Source organism: Kogia breviceps, chromosome 9 (assembly GCF_026419965.1).
Source record: "Kogia breviceps isolate mKogBre1 chromosome 9, mKogBre1 haplotype 1, whole genome shotgun sequence".
Lineage (NCBI taxonomy): Eukaryota > Metazoa > Chordata > Mammalia > Artiodactyla > Physeteridae > Kogia > Kogia breviceps.
The window spans coordinates 12807353-12834976 of NC_081318.1; the positions used below are offsets into that span (position 1 = coordinate 12807353).

The 27624-nt window shown below is 45.8% G+C and overlaps 2 protein-coding genes and 1 long non-coding RNA gene across 4 annotated transcripts in view; 1 reads left to right on the forward strand and 2 right to left on the reverse strand.

The window, feature by feature from the left end:
* Positions 1–16810, reverse strand: part of AGK (acylglycerol kinase) — a 165037-nt gene extending 148227 nt beyond the window's left edge. Inside the window, exons 1-4 of one of the 2 annotated variants that reach the window (XM_067041976.1) lie at positions 16670–16810; positions 15790–15896; positions 10993–11070; positions 607–822 (exon numbers count right to left, since the gene is read on the reverse strand). The gene's annotated coding sequence lies outside the window, so the exon portion shown is untranslated. The remainder of the gene's footprint in view (positions 1–606; positions 823–10992; positions 11071–15789; positions 15897–16669) is intronic. The other variant, XM_067041977.1, reaches the window with a different exon arrangement.
* Positions 16811–21188: 4378 nt separating this feature from the next.
* LOC136794826 (uncharacterized) lies at positions 21189–24623 on the forward strand. Its single transcript, XR_010842057.1, has 3 exons — positions 21189–21419; positions 21495–21583; positions 22357–24623. It is a non-coding gene; the product is annotated as an uncharacterized lncRNA (long non-coding RNA).
* Positions 24624–25399: 776 nt separating this feature from the next.
* TMEM178B (transmembrane protein 178B) overlaps positions 25400–27624 on the reverse strand; it is a 354973-nt gene continuing 352748 nt past the window's right edge. Inside the window, exon 4 of the mRNA XM_059073504.2 lies at positions 25400–25750. Coding sequence (XP_058929487.1) covers positions 25500–25750 — 251 coding nt within the window. The 3' untranslated portion in view covers positions 25400–25499. The remainder of the gene's footprint in view (positions 25751–27624) is intronic.

The following is a 27624-nucleotide window of genomic DNA, read 5'->3' on the forward strand; positions in this document are numbered from 1 at the left end:
TGTTTCCCAAAATCTGATCCAGGTACTATTATACCTGTATCCCTGGAATGCAGATTGCTTTCGAATGCTTATCTTCTCACCCTATTGAAAAACCACACCCTCTGGCACTTCCTCCCCATTCTCTGATTTATTTTTCTCCAAATAAGTCATCATGGTGTTGATTACTACTTATTTTATTGTCTCTCCCTGCCCACACTACAACATAAGCTCCCTGAAGGCAGAGAGGTCCATCTGTTTTGTTCACTGCTCCATCCCTGTGACCCAAGACTGTGCCTGATACAAAATATGTACTCAAAAAAAAAAAAAAAAACCCTCGTCAGTCAGGTTGGCACACGCTCAGAGAGCAGTGCAGGTGTATTGTCTCTGCACACGGCCTCCCACCACCATCCTGAGTTGCAGTGTCAGGGGCAGTGTGCTTCCGCACACAGCCCGGCCCGCCCGGCTGAGGTGTCAACGCATCCATTTCTCACTAGGCACTCTGATCTGAAGTGCCGGGTGTGAGGCCTCAGCATGAAGAGCCCCGTGAACAAGTGAAACTAGACAAGCACAAAGGAAAAGAAAAAAAAAAAGCAAGCTGCAAACCCTCCGAACCAAATGCCTCTGCACCTTTAGCTCTTGGCATCTTGGAGGCTGACATCTTCAGTGGAGTCTCCTATTGCAGGGGAACCTTCAAGATGGCGGAGGAGTAAGACGTGGAGATCACCTTCCTTCCCACAGATACATCAGAAATACATCTACACGTGGAACAGCTCCTACAGAACACTTCCTGAACGCTGGCAGAAGACCTCAGACCTCCCAAAAGGCAAGAAACTCCCCACGTACCTGGGTAGGGAAAAGAAAAAAGGAAAAACAGAGACAAAAGAATAGGGACGGGACCTGCACCGGTGGGAGGGAGCCGTGAAGGAGGAAAGGTTCCCACACACTAGAAGTCCCTTCGCGGGCGGAGACTGCGGGTGGCGGAGGGGGAAGCTCCGGAGCCGCGGAGGAGAGCGCAGCCACGGGGTGCGGAGGGCAAAGCGGAGAGATTCCCGCAGAGGATCGGTGCCGACCTGCACTCACCTGCCTGAGAGGCTTGTCTGCTCACCGGCCGGGATGGGCGGGGTCTGGAAGCTGAGGCTCAGGCTTCTTTCGGAAGCTGGGAGAGGACTGCGGTTGGCGGCGTGAACACGGCCTGAAGGGGTTAGTGCGCCACGGCTGGCCGGGAGGGAGTCCGGGAGAAGGTCTGGAGCTGCCGAAGAGGCAAGAGACTTTTTCTTCCCTCTTTGCTTCCTGGTGCGCGAGGAGAGGGGACCCAGAGCGCCGCTTAAAGGAGCCGCGGCTATCAGCGCGGACCCCAGAGACGGGCATGAGATGCTAAGGCCGCTACTGCCGCCACCAAGAAGCCTGTGTGCGAGCACAGGTCACTCTCCACACCTCCCCTCCCGGGAGCCCGTGCAGCCCGCCACTGCCAGGGTCCCGGGATCCAGGGACAACTTCCCCGGGAGAACACACGGCGTGCCTCAGGCTGGGGCAACATCATGTTGGCCTCTGCCGCCGCAGGCTCGCCCCGCATCCGTGCCCCTCCCTCCCCCCGGCCTGAGGGAGCCAGAGCCCCCGAATCAGCTGCTCCTTTAACCCCATCCTGTTTGAGCAAAGAACAGACACCTTCAGGGGACCTACACGCAGAGGCGGGGCCAAATCCAAAGCTGAACCCCAGGAGCTGTGCAAACAAAGAAGAGAAAGGGAAATCTCTCCCAGCAGCCTCGGGAACAGCAGATTAAATCTCCACAGTCAACGTGATGTACCTGCATCTGTGGAATACCTGAATAGACTACGAATCATCCCAAACTGAGGAGGTGGACTTTGGGAGCAACTGTAGACTTGGGGTTTGCTTTTTGCATCTAACTTGTCTCTGGTTTTATGCTTATCTTAGTTTAGTATTTAGCGTTTATTATCATTGGTAGATTTATTTATTGATTTGGTTGCTCTCTCCCCCCTTTTCTTTTTTCATGTATAGATATATATGTCTTTTTCCTTTTTCTCTGTTTTTTACTGTATATGTGTATGCTTCTTTGTGTGATTTTGTCTGTATAGCTTTGCTTTTACCATTTGTCCTAGGGTTTTGTCTGTCAGTTTTTTTTAAGTATAGTTTTTAGCACTTGTTATCATTGGTGGATTTGTTTTTTTTTGGTTTGGTTGCTCTCTTCTTTCTTTTTTTTAAATTACCTTTTAATTTTTTTATTTCTAATAATATTATTTTTTATTTTAATAACTTTATTTTATTTCTCTCTCTCTCTCTCTCTCCCTCCCTCCCTCCTTCCCTCCCTCCATCCCTCCCTTTTCTTCTGAGCCATGTGTCTGACGGGGTCTTGGTGCTCCACCTGGGTGTCAGGGCTGTGCCTCTGATGTGGGAGAGCCAAGTTCAGAACACTGCACCACGAGAGACCTCCCAACTCCACATAATATCAAATGGCAAAAGCTCTCCCAGAGATCTCCATCTCAACCCTAAGACCCAGCTCCACCCAACGGCCAGCAAACTACAGTGTTGGACATCCTATACCAAACAACTAGCAAGACAGGAACACAACCCTACCCATTAGCGGAGAGGCTGCCTAAAATCATAATAAGGTCACAGACACCCCAAAACACACCCCCAGATGTGGTCCTGCCCACCAGAAAGACAAGATCCAGCCTCATCCACCAGAACACAGGCACTAGTCCCCTCCACCAGGAAGCCTAGACAACCGACTGAACCAACATTAGCCACTGGGGGCAGACACCAGAAACAACAGGAACTATGAACCTCCAGCATGCAAAAAGGAGAGTAAGAGAGTAAGAAAAGCAAAATGAAAAGACAGAGAAACACATAGCACATGAAGGAGCAAGGTAAAAAACCCACCAGACCAAACAAATGAAGAGAATTAAGTCTACCTGAAAAAGAATTCAGAGTAATGATAATAAAGATGATCCAAAATCTTGGAAGTAGAATGGAGAAAATACAAGAAACATTCAACAAGGACCTAGACAAACCAAAGAGCAAACAAACAATGATGAACAACACAATAAATGAAATTAAAAATTCTCTAGAAGGAACCAATAGCAGAATAACTGAGGCAGAAGAACGGATAAGTGACCTGGAAGGTAAAATAGTGGAAATAACTACTGCAGAGCAGAATAAAGAAAAAAAGAATGAAAAGAATGGAGGACAGTCTCAGAGATCTCTGAGTCAACATTAAATGCATCAACATTCGAATTATAGGGGTCCCAGAAGAAGAAGAGAAAAAGAAAGGGTCTGAGAAAATAATTGAAGAGATTATAGTTGAAAACTTCCCTAATATGAGAAAGGAAATAGTCAATCAAGTCAAGGAAGTGCTGAGAGTCCCACACAGGGTAAATCAAAGGAGAAACAAGCCAAGACACATATTAATCAAACTATCAAAAATTAAATAAAGAGAAAAAATATTAAAAGCAGCACGGGAAAAGCAACAAGTAACATACAAGGGAACCCCCATAAGGTTAACAGCTGATCTTTCAGCAGAAACTCTTCAAGCCAGAAGGGAGTGGCAGGACATATTTAAAGTGGTGAAAGGGAAAAACCTACAACCAAGATTACCCTACCCAGCAAGGATCTCATTCAGATTCGACAGAGAAATTAAAACATTTACAGACAAGCAAAAGCTAAGAGAATTCAGCACCACCAAACCAACTTTACAACAAATGCTAAAGGAACTTCTCTAGGCAGGAAACACAAGAGAAGGAAAAGACCTATAGTAACAAACCTCAAACAATTAAGAAAATGGTAATAGGAACATATATATCAATAATTACCTTAAATATAAATGGATTAAATGCTCCAACCAAAAGACATAGCCTGGCTGAATGGATACAAAAATAAGACCTGTATATATGCTGTCAACAGGAGACCCACTTCAGACCAACGGACACACACAGACTGAAAGTGAGGGGATGGAAAAAGATATTCCATGCAAATGGAAGTCAAAAGAAAGCTGGAGTAGCAATTATCATATCAGACGAAATAGATTTTAAAATAAAGACTATTACAAGAGACAAAGAACGACACTACATAGTCAAGGGATCAATCCAAGTAGAAGATATAACAATTGTAAATATTTATGCACCCAACATAGGAGCACCTCAATACATAAGGCAAATGTTAACAGCCATATAAGGGGAAATTGGCAGTAACACAATAATAGTAGGGGACGTTAACACCCCACTTTCACCAATAGACAGATCATCCAAAATGAAAATAAATAAGGAAACACAAGCTTTAAATGACACATTAGACAAGATGGACTTAATTGATATTTATATGACATTCCATTCAAAAACAACAGAATACAGTTTCTTCTCAAGTGCTCATGGAACATTCTCCAGGATAGATAATATCTTGGGTCACAAATCAAGCCTCAGTAAATTTAAGACAATTGAAATCGTATCAAGTATCTTTTCTGACAATAACGCTATGAGACTACATATCAATTACAGAAAAAAATCTGTAAAATAGACAAACACATGGAGGCTAAACAGTACACTACTAAATAACCAAGAGATCACTGAAGACGTCAAAGAAGAAATCAAGAACTACCTAGAAACGAATGACAAAAACACGATGACCCAAAACTTAGGGGATGCAGCAAAAGCAGTTCTAAGAGGAAAGTTTATAGCAATACAATCCTACCTCAAGAAACAACAAACATCTCAAATAAACAACCTAAACTACACCTAGAGCAATCAGAGAAAGACGAACAAAAAACCCTTAAAGTTAGCAGAAGGAAAGATATCATAAAGAACAGATCAGAAATAAATGAAAAATTAATGAAGGAAACAGTAGCAAAGATCAATAAAACTAAAAGCTGGTTCTTTGAGAAGACAAACAAAATTGATAAACAATTAGCCAGACCCATCAAGAAAAAAAGGGAGAGGAGTCAAATCTACAGAATTAGAAATGAAAAAGGAGAAGTAACAACTGACAGTGCAGAAATACAAAGGATCACGAAAGATTACTACAAGCAACTCGATGCCAATAAAATGGACAAATTCTTAGAAAAGCACAACCTTCCGAGAATGAACCAGGAAGAAATAGAAAATATAAACAGACCAATCACAAGCACTGAAATTGAAACTGTGATTAAAAATCTTCCAACAAACAAAAGCCCAGGACCAGATGGCTTCACAGGTGAATTCTATCAAACATTTAGAGAAGAGCTAACACCTATCCTTCTCAAACTCTTCCAAAAGATAGCAGAGGGAGGAACACTCCCAAACTCATTCTATGAGGCCACCATCACTCTGATACCAAAATCGGACAAGGATGTCACAAAGAAAGAAAACTACAGGCCAATATCACTGATGAACATAGATGCAAAAATCCTCAACAAAATACTAGCAAACAGAATCCAACAGCACATTAAAAGGATCATACACCATGATCAAGTGGGGTTTATCCCAGGAATGCAAGGATTCTTCAATATACACAAATCAATCAATGTGATACACCATATTAAAAAATTGAAGGCTAAAAACCATATGATCATCTCAATAGATGCAGAAAATCTTTTGACAAAATTCAACACTCATTTATTATAAAAACTCTCCAGAAAGTAGGCATAGAGGGAACCTACCTCACCATAATAAAGGCCCTTTATGACAAACCCACCCCAACATTGTTCTCAGTGGTGAGAAACTGAAACCATTTCCTCTAAGATCAGGAACAAGACATGGTTGCTCACTCTCACTACTATTATTCAACATAGTTTTGGAAGTTTTAGCCATGGCAATGAGAGAAGAAAAAGAAATAAAAGGAATACAAATTGGAAAAGAAGAAGCAAAACTGTCACTGTTTGCAGATGACATTATCCTATACATAGAGAATCCTAAAGATGCTACCAGAAAACTACTAGAGCTAATCAATGAATTTGGTAAAGTAGCAGGATACAAAATTAATGCATGGAAATCTCTTGTATTCCTATACACTAATGATGACAAATCTGAAAGAGAAATTAAGGAAACACTCCCATTTACCACTGCAACAAAAAGAATAAAATACCTAGGAATAAACCTACCTAGGGAGACAAAAGACCTGTATGCAGAAAACTATAAGACACTGTTGAAAGAAATTAAAGATAATATAAACAGATGGAGAGATATACCATGTTCTTGGATTGGAAGATCCAACACTGTGAAAATGACTATACTAACCAAAACAATCTACAGATTCAATGCAATCCCTATCAAACTACCAATGGCTTTTTTCACAGAACTAGAACAAAAAATTTCACAATTTGTATGTAAACACAGAAGACTCTGAATAGCCAAAACAATCTTGAGAAAGAAAAACAGAGCTGGAAGAATCAGGCTCCCTGACTTCAGACTATATATACTACAAAGCTACAGTAATCAAGACAATATGGTACTGGCACAAAAACAGAAACATAGATCAATGGAACAAGATAGAAAGCCCAGAGTTAAACCCACACATATATGGTCACCTTATCTTTGATAAAGAAGACAAGAATATACAATGGAGAAAAGACAGTCTCTTCAATAAGTGGTGCTGGGAATACTGGACGGCTACATGTAAGAGAATGAAATTAGAACACTCCCTAACACCACACAAAAATAAACTCAAAATGGATTAAAGACCTAAATGTAAGGCCAGAGATTATAAAACTCTCAGAGGAAAACATAGGTAGAACACTCCATGACATAAACCACAGCAAGATCCTTTTTGACTCACCTCCTAGAGGAATGGAAATAAAAACAAAAACAAACAAATGGGACCTAATGAAACTTAAAAGCTTTTGCACAGCAAAGGAAACCAGAAACAAGATGAAAAGACAACCCTCAGAATGGGACAAAATATTTTCAAATGAAGCAACTGACAAAGGATTAATCTCCAAAATATACAACCAGCTCATGCAGGTGAATATCCGAAAAACAAACAACCCAATCCAAAAATGGGCAGAAGACCTAAATAGACATTTCTCCAAAGATATACAGATTGCCAACAAACATATGAAAGGATGCTCAACTTCAGTAATCATTAGAGAAATGCAAATCAAACTACAGTGAGGTATCACTTCACACTGGTCAGAATGGCCATCATCAAAAAAATCTACAAACAATAAGTGCTGGAGATGGTGTGGAGAAAAGGGAACGCTCTTGAACTGTTGGTGGGAATGTAAATTGATACAGCCACTACGGAGAACAGTACAGAGGTTCCTTAAAGATCTAAAAATAGAAATACCATACGACCCAGCTATCCCACTACTGGGCATATACCCTGAGAAAACTCTAATTCAAAAAGATTTAAGTACCACAATGTTCATTGCAGCTTTATTTACAATAGCCAGGATATGGAAGCAACCTAAGTGTCCATCGACAGATGAATGGATAGAGAAGATGTGGCACATATATACAATGGAATATAACTCAGCCATACAAAGAAATGAAACTGAACTATTTGTAGTGAGGTGGATGGGCCTAGAGTCTGTCATGCAGATTGAAGTAAGTCATATAAAGAAACACAAATATAGTATGTTAACATATATATATGGAATCTAAAAAAAAATGGTGCTGATGAAACTAGGGGCAGGACAGGAATAAAGAGGCAGACGTAGAGAATGGACTTGAGGACACAGGGAGGGAGAAGGGTAAGCTGGGACGAAGTGAGAGAGTAACATTGACATATATACACTACCAAATGTAAAATAGATAGCTAGTGGGAAGCAGCTGCATAGCATAGTGAAATCAGCTCGGTGCTTTGTGACCACCTAGAGCAGTGGGATAGAGAGGGTGGGAGAGAGATGCTCTAGGGAGGGGGTATGGGAATATACGTGTACATATAGCTGATTCACTTTGTTATAAAGCAGAAACTAACACAACACTGTAAAGCAATTATACTTCAAGAAAGATGTTAAAAAAAAAAAAAAACCCTCCAAATGATTCTGGTGCACTCTAAAATTTGAGAAAAATGGTTACCACCTCTTTTGGAGCTGATCCAAAGTAATTTTTAATGTTTATTTACTGTATTTACTTAAGCAGTTTCAAGTGTTTACTTTTTAAAGTTAGGTGTATAGAACATATACTGAGAACAGTAAAATTAATTGGTTTTAGTTATTAGTAGTATTGTGTTGTTTTTTTTTTTTCCCCTGTATATCAGAGGCCCGGGAAAAAATTAGTTCTTCAGGGAAGGGGCCCATAACTCCCCACTCAAGTGTGAGCTACATATAGTGACTTATTTTCAAGGAGTACAGTATGGAAAGGAGGACAGAGTCAACTTCAGAGAAGAGAAATCTGACAAACATGATCTCAGCCAGGTGATCAAGGTCAACATCAAGAGGTGATAAATCGGGCTTCCCTGGTGGTGCAGTGGTTGAGAGTCCGCCTGCCGATGCAGGGGACATGGGTTCATGCCCCGGCCCAGGAAGATCCCATATACCACAGAGCGGCTAGACCTGTGAGCCATGGCCGCTGACCCTGTGTGTCCGGAGCCTGTGCTCCGCAACGGAAGAGGCCACAAGAGTGAGAGGCCCACGTACCGCAAAAAAAAGAAGTGATAAATCAAGGTGATAGTATGTACTCTTGATATGATATGAAGAAAATGGCAATTCTCCTCTGTGGTCTTTCTCCTAAAAACCAGTCTAATCATGAGAAAAACATTAGACAAATCCCAGTGCAGTGGAGAAACATTCTACAAAATACCTGACTTGTATGTCTCAAAATTGTCAAGGTCATCAAAAACAAAGAAAGTTGAAGAAACTGTCCTAGCCAAGAGGAGCCTAAAGAGATGTGACAACTAAATGTGATGTGGCATCCTGGATAAGATGAGATCCTGGAACACAAAAAGAACATTAGGTAAAAGGGAGGGAAAGCTGAATCCAGAATGGGCTTTTATTAATAATAATGTGTCAATCTTGGTTCATTAATTGTACCAAATATACCACACTTATGTAACACGTTAACAATGGAGGAAACAGAGATACATGGAATTCTCTGGAGTATATTTGCAATTTTTCTGTAAATCTAAACGTGTTCTAAAAATACAGTTTATATATATATATATACATATATATATATATTTTTTCTGCATTGGGTCTTTGCTGCTGCATGTGGTCTTTCTCTAGTTGCAGTGAGCGGGGGCTACTCTTTGTTGTGGTGCGTGGGCTTCTCATTGCGGTGGCTTCTCTTGTTGCAGAGCATGGGCTCTAGGTATGCGGGCTTCAGTAGTTGTTGCATGCGGGCTCAGTAGTTGTGGCATGTGGGCTCAGTAGTTGTGGCTCGTGGGCTCAGTAGTTGTGGCTCATGGGCTCTAGGGCATGCAGGCTTCAGTAGTTGTGTCTCACGGGCTTAGCTGCTCCTCAGCATGTGGGATCTTCATGGACCAGGGCTCGAACCCGTGTCCCCTGCATTGTCAGGCGGATTCTTAAGCACTGTCCCACCAGGGAAATCCCCAGTTTATATTTTTAAAAGAAAAAAAAAAAACCAAGGTCTTCAGTCTTATATGGCACACTGCCAAAATTTAAAGAGCAGTTTAGGGACATAAGGGAGGAAAAGCTAAGGATGACCCTCCACTCCCAAGGTAAACCCCCTTGTTACAAACCTCAGTGATAAGAAGGGTGCTGAAGACATATGGAAGACTCTTTTCACATCATTTCCACCTCATCAGTGGGAGGAAGGGGGTTCCCGAGGCAGGGCTCTGTACCCTCCCCAACAAGTAGTAGAGAGATGGCGGCCCAGAGAAAATACAGAGGGGCTGCTATAGTCCCAGCCACCGAGCAGGAGGTAGAAATGTGGACATCACTTCTGTAGGGGCCACAGCCCAATCGGTGTTGCAACACCCAAACATGGAAAGGGTCAGGCTGCAACCAGTGATGCCAACAGATGCTCATGGAGACAGGCCTTCTGTTGTCTCCAGACAGCTGGAATCACCATCACCCTCAAAGTGACGCCTTGAAGAAAATCGTTTTCCATTACCATTCTTTACAAAGGCTCTGTTCCACGATTTAGTACCAGTCACACCTTCTGATCATGTCTCATTAGTCAGTGGCCTTCGCATAGGCCATTTAAAGTTTGAATTATTTAATGATAGATACATATATAACAGCTAGTATATGCCAGGCGCTCTTTGAAGCACATGGCCAATATGAACTCATTTTATCCTCATAACAGCCCTACAAGGTAGATATTATTGGTATCATCCTCATTCACTGAGGGAGAAAGTAAAGCATGGAAAGGGTAAATATCTTGCCCAAGGTTACACCACTAGTAGATGGGGCCAAATTTGAATGCAGGCCATCTGACCCTAGAGCCCTTGCTTATAACCAGTAAGTTATACTGTCATGAACTAAAGCTTTGCATCTAGCTCACAAAAAACACAAAAGAAGGGATATCAGGGTGAAGGGCCTCCAAGTCCCCTCACTCCAGATCTACTCTGTCTTGTGGTCTAGACTTTTTCAGGAAGAGGCAAAAGTGAACTCTTCCCCCTGGAGCCACCCCATGTCTACTTTCCCACAGTGGCTGAAGCCTCGTGGTCTCACACACACCTGCTCCGGGGCAGCTGATGCAGAGTTCAAACTTGCTCACTGGGAAAAACAAAACCTAATTACTTGTCCTTGTTCTCCCAGTGGTGACCCTAAAAACCAGCGTTACACCCAGCAGAAGGGATCTTTCTTGGCATGTTAGTTAAAAACAATACCTGTTCTGACTCACAGACATAGAGAACAGAATTGTGGTTGGTAAGGGGGAAGGGGGTGAGGAAGGGGTAGATTGGGAGTTTGGGGTTCGCAGATGCAAACTATTATATATAGAATGGATAAACAAGTCCTACTGTAGAGCACAGGGAACTCTATTCACTATCCTGTAATAAACCATAATGGAAAAGAATATGAAAAAGAATATATAATTGAATCACTTTGCTGTACAGCAGAAATTAACACAACATTGTAAATCAACTATACTTCAATAAAATAAATTTGTAAAAAATGATACCTGTTCCAATTGGCTTTGAGACCTCAGATGGGGACAATTTTTTTCATTGTCCTTTGAAATCCTCCTGTGATCTTGATCCTAGATAAAAGACATTAGCAGAAGCATTGAAACAAACGCTCAAACCACACAGCTAGTAAGTGACCCTTCCAGATCAGTGCATACAAATCACCTGGAGCTTATGTTAAAATGTAGACTCTGATTCAGCGGCTCTGGGGTTAGACCAAAGACTCTGCATACCTAACCAGATCCCAGATGATGTGGAGGCTGCTTGTCCCTGGATCACACAGTGAGTAGCAAGGTTCTAGAGCATGTCTCTCCCTCCTAGAAAAGGAAGAGTTCTGCAAAGCGAAAGAGTATTTTCATTCCCAGGTTTTCCCCCCTCCTGAAATAAAAGTATTTCAAAGCATGATTTTATCACACACACATATACCTTTACAGGGCAGCTGTGTTGACTGAAGAATGGTGAATACAATACATGTGAGTTTGCATGTAAATTGTCCACGCGTCCACGGAGCTTCGGGTGCGGTGAGTGAACAGGGTGCCTGTGGGACTCGGGCTTCAGCTCAGACACCCGTCTTAGAGGGTAAGAGGTAGAGCCTGCTTTTACTAATGGAAGAGGGCGAACTGCAGAGCAGGGAAGGGAGCCTGATGAGCACTGATCACAGTTGTGGGCAGGCCCTCTCGTGGGGGGCAACTCTCTCATCTTCCACAGCAGTCTGGAAGGCAGATGGTGGAAACCCACTTACATAACACACGGGCGCACACAGGTTGAGGGGGCCAAGTGACACAACCCGTATATAGAAAGATGCGAATACAGATCTGCTTAAAGACGCAGGCACCTGAGCTCCTTCCACCCCACACCCACACCCATCTCTCGTGAAGGGCACGTGAGCTGCTTGAGAAGGAGCATGTATGGAAAGGAGTCCACTAGACAGTGAACTTTAGCCAATGACCTGAGAAGAAGGCCAGGGCTGGGCTTGTCTGTAGTGGATCAGGGGAAGGGGAGGGAAGCTAGGATACCTGGGGGGAGCTTCAACGTGGAGAGGAACTGTGTCTTGGTTTGATCTAACTTAACATGTAGCACAGCGCACAGTAAAGGGTTCACTCGGCGGGGCTGGGTTGCCCGAACTCTGCACGTTCCAAAGAAAGATGTGGCCTTTGCGTGGCTCCTGGGAGATAACCTTCAAGCCCTTAGAATATCTGTCTGATCAGTGTCTTTGTTTATCTGGTTTACCTTGGGCCATGTTGGATAATTTATGCTAACAATGTGATGTATGGTGGAGACCTTGTTTGACCTTTGGAGGTTGGGTAACTAAGGTCAGCTATATGGGTGTTCTGTGCCCACCCTACTGACCTCCCCCACGTCCCTAGGCACTAAGGCTCATGGGAGCTCCCCTGGTTAGCAATACTCCTGTTGTCACACAGCTTTGCTGGGAGAATTAAGCACTGTCTGTACAAATCCACGGCGGGAGGACAGCTGGAAGCTGTCTCATCTCTCCTGAACTCTATCCTACCTGCCTTTTACCTTTGTTGATTTTAATCTATATCCTTTCAGTGTAACAAACCATAATCCTGAATATAACAGCTTTTCTGAGTTCTGTCCGTCCTTCTAGCAAATCACGGAATCTGAGGGCGGTCTTGAGAACCCCCAACAACACTTACCTAAAGAAGAATTTAACACCAGCATTAAGGACCAACTTGAGTGAGTGGATGGGGGAAGACTTTAGCTGGATTCAGATCAGTAAGTGTTTACTGAGCACTTACTACACACCAGCCACTACTAGTCATTGGACTACGAAGATGAGTAAGTCAGAAGCCCTGCTCCTCAAGACAGCCCAGTTCCTGAGGGGGTCCAAAGGAAAACACTCATTTCATCTGCAAGTGTAAGTGCCATGAGAGAGACACAGCATGATGCCATGGGGCTGAAGAACGGCACTTAGCAACATGGGCACTCAGGAAAGGAAGGCTTCCTAGAGGAGGGCACCCCTCTGTGGACATCCCAGCTATTGGGGGGACCTGGTCACAGTTTCTGGCGTTGCCTTTCTTTATTTAACAGCTCTCGCTGTGGGGATTTTGTGTCTGAAGGCACAGGTGCTGAGATGAAGTAGGTGTGTTTCCTACAAACCCAGTGGACTACATAATTCATCACAGACACAGAGATCAAAGTTGTGCTTCTTCTTTGGAAAAAGGAGAAGCAGGCTGTTTTACCTCTTTGTGGTTCAGCCCAGCTGTCTACAGGGTGTCTGTATTATGCCTCAGATAGTTGCTGGTGACTCTGCCCACGCTTCAGGTTGGAACACTGCAGCACAAACTCATAGGACCTTCTGGGAGCCTCCTCCCAATCCTCCTCACCTGACCCCGGCGGGGGGAGATGCTTTTCCCCTTGAAGGTGCCTGGGCTGAAAGGCCTTGCTCATGTCTTAGGATCAGTGGTGCTTCCACTCTTTCTCTCTTCCAAGGGACACTACTAACAAGGAGGGCGGGGGACCCTTAGGATTCTGGTCTCCCACTTCTTCAAGTTAAACTTCCCCTTGCCCATTCTGTAAGGCACTTACCTTTGACCTGTACCTACTTTTGAAGTGTTTTACTGTTTATCTCCATTACTTCCAGGATTCCTCTTTTAAAAAAATTTTTCCACTTATGATACTGTTATTTATAATAAGAGATATACATTAGGTCTTCATCCCTGTTGCTGGCCCAGAGCTCCTAAAGCCACTGGGATTTCCTAAGCAAAAAGGACAAGGGGAGCATCTTTTGTTCTTTTGTCCTAAGTTTCTGAAATCCTGAAAGAGCTCCAGTTCCGTAAAGGTGGAAGGAGTGTCTTGTAATTCATAACAAGCCCTTTTCAACCACACCGGAGTTTATGTGAATGAAAGTCACTAAGGATGGGGGGGCTGGTTGTCAAGGGAATCAACCAGGTGATTGGATGGTTGGAACTTTCAGTCCCATCCCCCAGCCTTCCGGGGAGGGGGAAGGGGCTGGAGATCAAGTTCAATCACCAATGGCCAACGATATAATCAAACATACTTAGGTAATGAAGCTTTCATAAAAAACCAAAAGGATGTGGTCTGGAGAGCTTCAGGGTTGGTGAACATGCAGAGATTCGGGGAACGTGGTGCCTGGAGGGGGCACGGAAGCTCCACGCCTCTTTCCCCATATACCGTGCCCTATGCATCTCTCCCACCTGTCTCTTCCTGAGTTATATCCTTTTATAATAAAGTCTTCACCTAGTAAGTAAATTGTTTTCCTGAGTCCTATGAGCTGCTCTAGCAAATTAACTGGACCCTAGGAGGGGTCGTGGAAACCTCCAATTTGTAGCCAGTCGATCAGAAGCACAGGTGATAACCTGGAATTTTTTTTTTTTTTTTTTTTTTTGCGGTACGCGGACCTCTCACTGTTGTGGCCTCTCCCGTTGCGGAGCACAGGCTCCGGATGCGCAGGCTCAGCGGCCATGGCTCACGGGCCTAGGGATGTGGGATCTTCCCGGACCGGGGCACGAACCCGTGTCCCCTGCATCGGGCAGGTGGTCTCTCAACCACTGCGCCACCAGGGAAGCCCCCCACACACACTTTTTTTTTGTGGACTTCTGATTGGTGTCCAAAATGGGGACAGCCTTTTTGGACTGAGTGGGACTGAGTCTTTAACCTATGAGATGTGACACTGTCTCCAGGCTGACAGTGTCAGAACTGAGTTGAACTGTAGGACATCCGGTCAGTATCCTCTGAGACTTGGAGAACTGCTTGGTGGTGTTGGACAACGCTCACCAGCCACTGGGTATATTAGTGGCCCTTTCTCCAACTAAATCTAGGCAGGTCTTCTTGCACAACGCCTAACACCGTGCATATCTAGGAACAGGGGCTGCCAGCCAGGGTGTTAACCGCTGTCATGAAGATTCTACGCAGACCCACCGGACACTATTCAGATACACCACAAAGAGATGCAGCAACGTGCCTCACTCGGGGATCCTTCCTCTCCCTCAGATATCCCACCTCTAATGAACATTTCCCCTTCTTTGAATGCCCAGCGCCTATGCCTCTTCCAGTGCTTGGGGAATTGTCTACTCTCTGAATCTTGGCGGGAGACAGGGGTCACCATCCAAGAGAGAAGCTAAGGGCTCTAGACCTGTTTGCCTGTCCCCCTCAGACGGTGCACACCCCTGGGATTCTGGGGATACCGACTGAAAGAAGCGGGTACCTGGAGATTCATCCTGTTGACGGGGGCAGCGCAGCAACATATGGTCTTCATGGTAACAGTGGCAACCAGGCAACCGTGGTGTCGAGTCCAGACCGGACTGGGTGGGTGTGATTCTGGCTACCTAGCTGCTCATTTCTTCCTGCCTGCGCTGTGGGCTTCCAGCTGCCCATGTCTTTTCAGTAAATGACTTTCCCCACTTAAGAGCAGACAGAGCAGAGCCCGTTTCTTTGGCTTAAGACTCAAGATGCTGACTGACACTATCCTTCAAAAGCACCTACCTCCTGGCATCTTCACTTCTTCCCTAGATGTCCCACACAGGCATGAGCGAGAAATGTTTAAAAGGCACATGGGTGGAAAGGAACTGGGATTCTAAGGTAGGGACAGAGATGGCGAAGACTGAGAGAAATGTCTCTCCTTACTGATAGCTACGAAATAGGGTGGGAGGTTAGAATGTAACCAGTAATTTCAGCATCTTATAAAGCATTTAAAAAAATGTTATGAATGCCAACGCTAGGAGAAAAAGAACAATAGCTTCCTTGTTTTTCTCTTCTGAGTCCCTCTCCATCCCCACCCCACCAGGCCCTGTAACTTTAAAAGCATTTACCTTTGGCTTACACATGCTTGAAATGTTTCCTGTCTATTTCCTTCAGGATGAGAGTTTTCAGTCTGTTATCTACATAAAAGTTGTTCCGTTTTTCTTCTGTACAAAGCCTGAGGGAAAACCATTGTTCTCCATCAAATACTGCAGGGTCTACCCCTCTTCCCCAAGTAGATACAATTACTTAAAACACACAACATGATCTTCTTTATTTAATTGTTTAATCAGTTTACATTCCACAACTGACAGATTATTTATTTTTATTTTTTCCATGAACAAGTCATTTAATTACCAGACGCTTTATTTCTTCAATCGATGGAAATACAATATTTCTGCCAATTTGAAAAAGAAAATTGCAAGATGCAGTCAGTGTCAGTGAAGTCCCCAAATGCTCTCTGCTTCCTCAGTCCTTGCAAAGTCACAGGAACCTGGCAATTTCCCTTTTCATCCCCCCCCTCCCACTTCCCTGTTAAATTCACCTCTCAGAATAGCACAATAGTTTCAAGATCTGGTTTGGATCACCTTTCCTGTAATTAACTATGAGAAGGAACAGACAGTACAATAGATCTGATAAGATGTAGCATTCTTGTTAAGATTAAACAACACATTTATTCACATCATATCAGAACAAATTAACATAACATTTAATCTTATTTTAGCACCAATAACCCCAGGAATTGCTACCTCTGAGGGCAGAGGCGGTGTTGGAACCCTGAAGTACACATCACTCCTTGTCTAACCAATCAGAAAGCACTATGCAAATTAAAGGTAAATCAATTTATATTGACTGAGCAATAATAATCTGGTGGACCATAAACACTCCAGGTGTTTGAGAGCTTTTACGGCTACAGTCCCAGTCTAATGACCATGTATAAGATGTACTCACCAAATCAGCTCATTCTCTTTTGCTCAGTAACACAGGGCTCAGGACGCAATATTTTAAATGAATCCAACCTTGTCATATTGGCTCTTTGAAATGCTTTGAGAATGCCCAGGGGTTGTTTGCTTGCATTTTATTCTGTTCTCTGCACTAAGACCTCACTTCCTGTCTCCACCCCGCTTCTGTCCTCGCCCCGCCCAGCCCGAAAGAGGTTTCTTCAAATCTAAGGAAAGCCTTGGGGCAGGAAGGAGAGGTGGGCAATAGTGGACTGAGTCCTAGTGTAAGGGACAGAGCTTGTCACTGCCATCTCCTAGGAGACCCAGTCTGCCTGTGGCCACTGCTCTTGACAGCACAGCCCCTTTTAGCATTTAAGGAAAGTAAGGGGTTGAGAAAACAGCTCCGAATATCGGTGAGATGCTATTAGCAGGTGACTGGACCAGGTGACAAGAAGTTGTGTAGATCTTTATTCTTGACGAAGGGAAGGTGCATCTGCCCCTTTCCATCCTAAGATAAAGGACGTCTGGATAAGGGATAAGCTGGTGTTCCTACAGCTGAAGAAAGTGACTTGCTTTGGCCTCTAGAACTTTGACAGGTCATTGGGGCCATGCCCAGGGCCAGCACTGACCCTCTGGGGCAGATGGGATATGTATTTACAAGCAGCGGTCCTCTCCTCTACGCAGGTGAGCAACTTCCAGAGGCCAGGATGGCAGCCTGGACATGGCTCCTGTGTTTTCTACTCGGGGCCGACCCCGACCTCCAGCATCTGCCTGCCATGAGATCTGTGTGGCTCACAGGTAAGGGTGATTCCATTCCATCCCCTAATGAAGAGTCTAAATCTTTGCTGTCCTACACGTCAGCCAGTGGCCGCGTGTGGTTACTGAACACTGGAAATGAGACTGGTCCAAATTGAGATGTTTTCCAAGAGTAAAATTCACATCGGATTTCGAAGATTTCATTTGGAAAAAAAAAAGAACATAAGTAGCTCAGTAATTTTTATACTGGTTCCATGTTGAAATGACAATATTTTTGATATGTTGGGTTAAAATAGGTATTAAAATTAATCTCAGCCTATTTCTTTGGACTTTAAAAAATGGGGCTACTAGGATATTTAAAATTGCATATGTGGCTTGCATTGTATCTATTGGACAGCACTGTTCTAAATTGCCTTCCTGAAGCTGACCCTAGAAATGATCACTCCGGATCATCAGAGAGGAGAAAGGTCTGGATTGAAGGTGCCATGAAGGAGGAGGGGTTAGGTCCCTGGCCAAGCTTGGTGCGCGTCTGCCCCTGGAGCAGCTAGTCTTCTCTATCCTGTGGGGAGGCAGCTCTGTGTGCTATAGGATTACCTGCCCCCCGTTTCTCTTTTCTTCCTCTTCTGGGTGCCCCGCCTTTTGGGGATCCCTCTCTGCTGCCATGCTGAGGATGCCCTGTGATTCTGCCTTTTCCCCTTCCAAAAGCTTTCTTTACCTTACCTCGACTGCATCTACCCCCACACCCCACCAAGGCTTTCTTCATTCTGATTCGGTCGCGTCCTTTGGCCAGACTCCCTGCTTCTGACAGTACAAGCTGGGGTGGTAGAACAAGTCATAGATTCCAAAGCAATTCACATACATCCTCTCCTTTGAAACTCTACCTCCTACCCCAGCGCAGCAAAGCTCTGTCCATAACCACAGTAAAATGACATCATCAAAGCGGGTGGAAAGGCATCTGAGAATGAAAAGGTAGATAAAAGGCTTTGGCCTCTGAGCACAAACTGGCTGTTAGCACGAGGTTACTTTCCGAGGAGTGAAAGCGTGGGGCGAGAGCAGCCAGGAGGGACTCTTCCGAATGCACCTCCTGCAGTAAACACGTACCGGCACGGGCTTGACACCTCTCCAAATATAGCAGCAGAATGGCCACGGAGACTGGGAGCCCCAGGAGCCCCCAGCCCCGTTTGGCTGAGAGGACGCAGAGACCAGGTGAGGTAACCACATTTGCCCAAGGCCCCGGGGGAGCCAGTGACAAAGCTATTAATACCACCCCAGATCAGGTCTCTGTGTTGACCTTCACCCTTCACACTTGGATGACTTGCTTTTACTTTCTGGAAAATATATTTTAAAGGCCCAAACCTTTAGAAAAGAGAGTTCCAAGCAGACACTCGTTGACTGTCAGAGAAACCACCGGAAAAAAATCAACAAAACTCCTGCACCAATGGCTTCCCTCCCTTCAAATCCCACCCAGAGTTGGGATTTTAGGGCAGTCCACCTAAGTCCTCAGAAAACCGAGGAATACAGCAGTGCATTTGTTTAGTCTCAATTCCCTCCCCCTTATTTTCGGCTTCCACTTTTATTTGTACATTTTTACAGATAGTCTTGACTAGCAAAACAGTCACACCATGGGTGGAAAAGGGAAAGGAGGAGGAGATGGAGTTCGTGAAAGCTCTTCATGTGAAAGGCATCATTACAGTCAAGCGACACAGACACACAGATACATTCAGCCTAGAAAGGGTCTACGGGCGACCCGGAAAGGACGGGAAATGCGTAGCCAGGAGAGGACAGCGGGACACGGAGTTCCTCCAGGAACAAACACCCGGTCCTTGGAAGTGAAGAGCGGGAGCTGCAATGGCTGAGGCTGGTGTCTGTCAAAGCGAGGCCAGGTTTGAGTTACTGCTGTGTAACTTACACCCAGTTTTCTGTTTCTCAATAGTGAACAACCATCCTCTGCGGTTGGGTGGTTTCCCCATCCCTGGCTGGGCTCCAACCGCACTGGGAGTAGTGACCTGGATTTCCCTTAGAGAAGGTCTCGCCATAACACTTAAGCTGATCCACTGCAAAGTGGAGAGCGTGCAGACTCTTTGGGAAATGCTTTCTTTTCTTGTCTAGAACCTAGAATTCAGCTTTTCCCAAACAGGATCACGCCCAGAACAACTCCTAGCGAATGCACCATCCGAAGGCCTTCCTATAAGAACCCATGTGCTTTTGATGAAGCCACGTGCTTCACCAACGGCCAAGGAAAAGAAGATCCCAGTTCCCTGAAGCTCATTCCCATCGCAAACTTAAAAGACCGTTAAAATGCTTCAGAATCTGACTTGCCCCACCACTTGGGCACGGACAGCTAGAAACGACGTTGGGAGAATGGTAAAACGGTAAATAACTGAGGCCTCGACTGTGTGCCTTAACAGTTAACTGTTTTAGCTCACTTATGCCATTTGCCACATATGGTTTACTTATTCCATCACCTCTGGGAATAATAAAGAGGATTAAGAGTGCTCTTGCAAAACTGGCCTTGGACACGAGGAAGGCAGGCTGGGAATGGGTAAATTAAGGAGCCAACTTCTCTGAGGAACCTGGATGATCAAATAAAATCTATGTGCTTAAGTTGGGTAGTACAGTCCTGTTCAGTGGCCAAGATGACCCCTCGTTCTAGATTATCCTTTCTGCGGTGAGGCTCAGGAACCACGTGGAAAAATTCCATTCAGTGGGGGCTTGGCCGCTGCAGGAGAATTTGAACAGTGCATAATTCATGTGACGCTTCACGTCTGCAAATCACTTTGCAATTTCTTTGTCACCCTTAATATACCATGAGGTAAAGTGTTATCTCTATCCTCATTTTGTGGATGAGGAAGTTCAAGTATGGAGAATACACAGTGCCCAGAGTCACAAATCATTTTAGCACAGAGCTGAAATGAAATGTACAGTAATTGCATTATACAAGTGTAGCTGAATTAGTGAGTTACTCTGGCTTCAGTGCTCTTACCCCTATCATTAGACTGAGATGGCACTCAAAAAAAAAAAAAAAAAAAGAGAGAGAAAGGAAGGAAGGAAAGAAGGAAGGAGAAACAGAAAAAGGAAAGGAATCCCAAAGTTGGAATCTTTTAGCTCTGTTCCACCCTGCCCCTGAGCTCCGGCATTAAGCCTCTTCAAAGGCCTGTTTGCTACCTCTGGGGGCTCAGGGCCCTGTGCGCTCACTGCTGTGAACATAGGGTCAACTCCACGCAGACCAATGTAGTTCTGTGGTCATGGGCTGCACCCCTGGCCCCAACTGCCAACCCAGAGACAACCACTGATGGGGAAGTGTTGGGCCTATGGCCATTATGATGCCCAGAGCCATGGGATTGTGAACAATCTTCTAAGGTTTTTTTTTTTTTTTTCTTTTGTAGTTTATTTTTCTAATTTTCTACAATGAACATGTATTATTCAGGAAAAAAAAATCAAATTGCCAATAATAATGTAGTCTAAGAACTAACCATAATGTTTAAGAAATATTTTGCACCATGGAGACACTGATGAAAAGAGGGAAAACCCAGCCCACCAAGGCGGCCACGTTGAGGGAAACCAGAAACTTCTGTGACCATCAACTCAGGTGGTCTTGTTTAAAAATCTGTCCCCTGACTCTATTGTGTAACAGCTGGAAGACACAGCTGTTGGCACAGAAGCCAACCCAGCTGTTAATGCACCAACTATTTCTATCTGCGGTGAAATCACTCCATGACTCATCATCTTTCCCTGGAAAGGGCTGGATGTGTCCACGGGAGAGTTTCGTCCCTAGAGCAGAGGGGACATTTTCAGAAGAGCAGCTTCCCTTTGGCTACAAGCATCAAGCAAACATCCCACACATAACACACCAAAGATGACCAGAGCGTATTTCTTCCCACTTCTTCCCCTCTGATCCTGGAAAATCAGTTCCTCAATGCTCTCAGAATAAGCCAGGTGAAGACAGTCAATTCTACACACCTCTGGGTGATGTACTTGATTTCATGATCCTGAATCTGACTCAGGTGGGCAGCTTTGGAGTCGTAAGCGGCACATCCTCCCATGAAACCAGGACAACTACAGTGGCTCTTTCATTTTAGACCCTCTCGTGGTGACAGCGGATGGACGTTAAGATGTGGGGCGCCGGCTGAAGAGCCTCAGGACGTCTTCTTCCCTTATCGAAAGGAAGGTAAGCTCTGCTAGGTGAAACCACTCACTCCCAACAAGAGAATATCCCCAGATGGCACCAGGGCCCAGGCTGCTGCACGTGGACGTGTGACTGAGGAAGGCTTTGTCTCGATTTGGTGGAGTTGTCGACTGTTTGTGACTCTGTGATCCCTGAAGTCGAAAGGGTGTTATCGTTGAGAGGCTGGGACGTGGAGGAGGATTGAAACTGGAACAGGCACGTTTCCAATTCTTTCACACTTTGAGGCCAGGGAGTCACAGAATTCCTTATGAAACCTACAGCCACAGCAAACAAGGAAGGGGGGCTGCTTGGCGTGGATGAGCCTCTCGAAAGACAGACTCCTTAACTATTTTAATGGGTCGTAGTTGATGCCGAGGGAAAGTGGAAGTGAGTGGACAGAAAGGAACAGAAATCAGAAGAAGAAACCAAAACTCTCAAAATGGGGGAAGAAATAGGACCTCTTTCTAAGGCAGACGCCCCACTTTCCTGAATCCTCAGGGTCCTAGGGCAGGGAGGGAAATAAAAGGCCCCGCGCTCAAGGTCGACTTTTACGGAGCTCAAAACACATACACGGTCACAGGCCTCGCCTGCACACCTGTAGGGAATTTGAACTTGACCTGGGGTGGGGGCTGGTGGGTGAGGCCACTGACCCTAAATCCCGTCAGAAGGTTGGGTTCTACTCTGATCTGGGGTTCCCAGAGTCTGATGTAAAGAGTCTCGAAGGTTGAGTCTCCTTCCTTCCTTCTCCTCCCTCTCTGCCTTCTCTTCTTCCTCAGCCCTCACAGCACGAAAGCCTCAGTGACAGCTTGGAGTGACACGCCTTCACCTGGGGTCAAGTCCCTAGGCCGGAGGGGTCAAGGTGACCAGAGCAGTTCTCCCACAGCCAGGACTTGCCGTCTGTACAGGGCTTCCATCCTGGCCACGTGGCTGGGCTTTTATTGGCCCCGAGCAGGGTCAGACCCAGAGTGTGCGTGTCTGTACATTTCTGGCCCCATTACCAAAGAAAGCAGCTCTAAGCTCCTGCCCTGCTGATGGTGAGTTGAGCCCAGGTGGTTTACTTCTCTCCTAGGGGTCCTCCTAGCATTTAGGGACATTTCAAAGGGGTGCAGCAACCTGTGATAAAGGTCTGTTATAAAGATTAGCAGTTGGAGAGAGCGGATGATCTATTACGTCAAGCATGGGCTTAAAAAAGAGAGTATAAATTACAGGTTGGTGAACAGTACTGGTTACTTAGGAAAAGTTTAAATGACTGATTACCAATTGCCCCACTTGGAATTTCTTTCCGCATTTTCCTACAATTGGGAAACAGCTGAAATTTGGATGTGGTCACAGACAAGCCTCCTGCCCCAGATGCTGGTGGACGCCCACCTCTCCCTGCTAGGCGGAGCCCAGTCAAGATGCTTGGAAGGAAGACACAATCTGAGATACATCTCCTCACTTTTCCTCAAGCCCAAGTATGCCCTTCCCCTGAAGCGGGAAATCTAACTTTTCAAAGCAAATTATTATTTTTTTAATTCCCTGTACAATTGAAACACTGGGTTTTCCTGAAAACTATCTCCCTTCTCATAGAATACATCCTTTGTTTTAAAAAGCACCCTTAGAAGTGCAATTAGGAGCTAACAGCATTTCCTGCCCCGTCGTCTCCTAGCACCCCGCGCACAGGGCAGTCACTCACACGTGAGCCTTTTTGCAGAAGCTGATGCGTGTCGCCAGCAAAGAAGTCTTGAGTAGTACACCCACATCTGCATCCAGGTACATACTGACACAAATGTACACAAAATGCACCAGAGAGATACACACACACACAGAGCTACCCTCAGACCCATCCACGCACATCAGATGTCCTATGTGGTTGTGAATTACACGCGCACACACACAGTCAAAAAGAGCAGATGAGGAGAGAGGCGGGACTTGGAGCCTGGTGGATGGAAGAGAGAGAAGGGAAATGGTTCACAGGTGAGAAAAGGGGGGAGCTGGAGCGGGGGCAGGGTAGAGGACAGGGAGATGAAACAGAGGGCTTGGCTGGGAAGGGAGGCTGCTGAGTGGGTGGCAAAGTTCCCAGAGCACATTCAGTTATGAAGCAACTGAATTCTCGGCCACACGGTTGACCCATGGCTGGACGGCTCGGGGAATTCTCTCTTTGCCTCCCCGGGGCTGCTCGGCCCCCGCGGGGTCACTGAGGTGACGGTCACCTGCTGCTGCCCACTCTTGCTGGCAGACTCCCGTCCCCCCAGCTTTCACAACCCGCTGGCTGACTTCCATAGCTCGCCAACCCCTGCAGTGCCAATGCATTCAACCGAGCCCGAGACACTGGGCTGGATTGAGGCCACCTCTGTTGGGGTGCTAGCCACCAAGATGGCTACTTGGGGATTCATGGCCTTGAATACCAAGAGGAAAAGAAAGAAGATGGCAAGAGTCAAGAGTTCTCCATGAATTTACACAATATCATACAAACTGGAGCCCATGGGACATGGTGGCTCTCTCTGCAGGTGACCCATTTTCTTTCGTCTGTACAGAGGTCACCCCTACAAAAGGGGTGGATGTCCAGTGACAAAGGACAGCTTCTGTGATGGGAAGTGAAAGGTCTTGTCTGGTATGTGGACTTTCCAACAGCAACAGAGGCCACTTTCCTTCTCCCTGTTGAACCGTGTTCCCCCTCTTCGCTCATGGCGCGTGTACCCAGCTGTGCCTTGAACTTCCAAAATTAGAGGACTAAATCCCATGGCGTCCCAGAACTGGGATGTGAAGCACCACAGGTCCTCTGCCCAGTGGTTTTGTCCTTGGTTCTGCCCTCTGGGAATTTCAGCTGCACTAAAAATAACAGAAAAACGCAACACAAATGATAAAACCCCACACTCAGAAAACATCCACACACACACACATGCACACACGCACGCACACACACTCCAGGGATCTGAAGCTGCAAGACTGGCCCCCATAGCAGCCTGCCCCTCGTGATGCTTCCTAGGTCTTGGGCCCTCCATCCTGGGCCATGAAACCACCACAAAGGACAGACAACAGTCATAACGCAGCATTGCCATTGAAAAAGGTGAAAAGAAAAAAAAAGGAAACTGCCCGAAGCTGTCACACGCGCACACACGCACACACACACACACACACACACACACATATTACAGCGTTACTCCAAGGCTCCGATCTTCCCGGGGAGTGCAGACGGGGTTCGGGGCAGGGCGGCCTCTTGCTTAACTGGGTGTAAGGCAGCTGGAAGGTAAGACTGGGTTTTCTGAGCACCCACTGAAGTGTCCTCTCATCGATGCGGATCTTGCCTCTCAGCACGTTGTGCTCTCTCCCTGCCCACCTCCGACACTTTGTCCAAAAGTTTGGCAGCAAAGAGAAAGCTCCCTTCTCGGCGGGTTTTCTCTTCCACTTCTTGTGTGTCACCGGTCCGCCAGGAAGGAAATCAGAACGGGAAGAGCAGGAGAAGAAAATGGTTCTGGAAATGGCCTCAAAGACCTGGTTACATTCTATGAACTAAGGGCGTTGTTTCTCTGATATGATGGGTGTTGGGGTATTGTCCCCTTCGGCCAGCCCAGCGGAGGGCACTTCCTTGTCTACACCCGTGCCGCCCCAGACCACGGGCACCGTCCCTTCCCAGCCCACCACCCCATCCTCGTGAGTGAAGGGAATCGAGATGATCTCGAGTGGTGACGTCTTCAAGAAACCACGGAGCCAAAAGTTAAGAACTGATGGAAGAGCCACGTGATGGGAACGCTTTCCCCAGCTCGGTGAGGAGGCAACACAAAGTCCGACGAGATGCAGACGCCTAAGCCAGCTTCCGCTCTGCCTCGGCGCTGGCGCCATCTTGATTGAGTTTTGTTGTATATACGTATAGTATATATATATTTATATATATATATTTATATATATATATATATGTGTGTGTATGGGTTTGTTTTTTTTAGCACACTGTCCCATTCTCGGGTCTGGATTTGGGGCAGTTGGTCCTCGGGACAGGTTGGACAGAAGGGGCCAAGGTACAGAAGAATCCCGAGATTAGCGTGAGGCCCAGGCCCCCCCAAGCACAGAACATGGACCATCCGTAGCCATGGCTGATGTCGTCGGGGAGTCCATACAGGTAGCGTGGGTAGCGTGACAGCTCAAAGTTGATTCCGGCCACACAGGTGCACAGTGAAATGATGCAGAAAGTTCCTGGAGGAGAAGGGAAGAAACAGGGGTGGGGCAACAGAGAAGGAAAGGGAAGAGGAGAGGGAGAGAGAAAGAGAGAAGTGAGGTTTACTACAGTTTCGATTTTCTTGAGTAGGAACAATGAGGAGGTCCCGGTAAAAGTAACCTGCTAACGAGATCAATATTTGGAAATATTCACAGAGAGGGGAATAGTATCGAGGCTCCCTCATGCTTCACTAACTGCCCAGTCTTGGATAAACTCGGGGAGTCTCTCCTTTGGGAAAATACTAAAACGATATCACATGACGGTTTGTGTAGGGTGCAGTGAAGCAGGACAGTATTCGGCTCATTTTTCCAAAGCCTTTAAAATTCACCGTCTTTCCTTGGAGACGCAGGAAACAGCCCCCCCCACTGCTACTTCTTTAAAGAGAAAAACATTTTTATTCTTTTCGTTTCCATACACAATGTGTCCTACGATATTGGGTTTTTCCTTTCATCCATTTACCAACCAGTCATCCAAATCCTGGAAGCCTTTTCCCGTAAGACATTTGCCAGCATTTTCTGTCGATCACTAAGCCTAGGAGATAACTCCTTTACGACGTGGCAGCAGAGTCAATAGCTCTGGGAAACTCTGTACGTCACTTCTCACCCACTGAGATTCATAATCCACAGTAATATAAGTTAACTTGTCCAGCCTAGTCTTACGAGGTATTTCGCAAGCTTATTCAACGATGCTCCTTTAAAAAAACCATTGCTCAAATTAACCTCCAATGAGAAGGCTGCTACAAGAGATACAATGTTATCAAATAGAAGAGAATTACAAGTCCACTTTTAGCCGATAGATATTTGAGTACCTAAAATGAGTTTAAGAGCTTTTCTCGATATTTGCTGTGTCTAATGTTTCCTCTGTCACTGCAGATAGGAGAGCAATGGCCTGAAGAACTAAGTAGAGTTTGGAAAAGGCTGCGTGGGGTCGATAGTACTGCCTGGTGGGGTCCAGGCACTTCAGCGGTTGTGACCTGTGTTTCCAAAGACCACTAATCCGGGAGCAGAGCAGAGAGCGGTCCAGAGGCAGGGAGACCAGTTAGGAGCTGTAGTCAAGGGGAGAAGGAAGGAGGGCTCTGGCGAGGAGGGAGCAGGGCAGGACTGAAGGACTGTTAGTGAATGATGGCTGGTAGAGGCAATGGAAAGCCGTGAGTCAGGGGTGACCGGGGCACAGGTGCCGCATAAATAAAATTGTGTGGGTGGGAAGCATGTAGGTGTACATGTGTGCATGTGTGTGTGTTTGTGTGTGCGCGTACATGCTTGTGCATGTGGGTGCAGCCAACAGTCATCGTGTACCAACAGATATGGCACCATCGTTACCTGGGAAAACAGTGGGGGGGATTCTAAAGCACCCCGAGTCTCTCCTGCTGTGCCCTGGGATTCAGACGGAATTCTAAGACGGCACCCAGGGTGGATTATGTCTCATCCCAGACTTTCTTAATCAGAATCTTGGGGAGAGGATGGGAATCTTTCCTTTTTAAAAAGTTCCTCAGATGATTTCTGTTGATCGGCCTGCTGAGACCCTGTGTTAGGGCAGAGGTTCTTTGTATAACCTTGAGGCACAGATTCAGGTGAGGGAAGAAGCAGAGGGGGGCCAGAGGGAAGGAGGCAGCCTGTGGGACCCCGGCCAAGGACAGGGTGATGGCTTGGGAGTGCCAGAATTGAAGGAAGCTTCGTTTTGACACCAGTTTCAAAGACTCCAAACTCCAACAAACCAGAGCTGGCCTGCTTGTGCCTCCTCAAGTACGCTTTCAATTTCTGGTTTAGAAACCTGAGTGTGCGATGAAGTCATTTACTAAAATTCGGATTTCGGACAGGAAGAGGGGAGAGAGGGGGCGCACACGTGTGCGTGC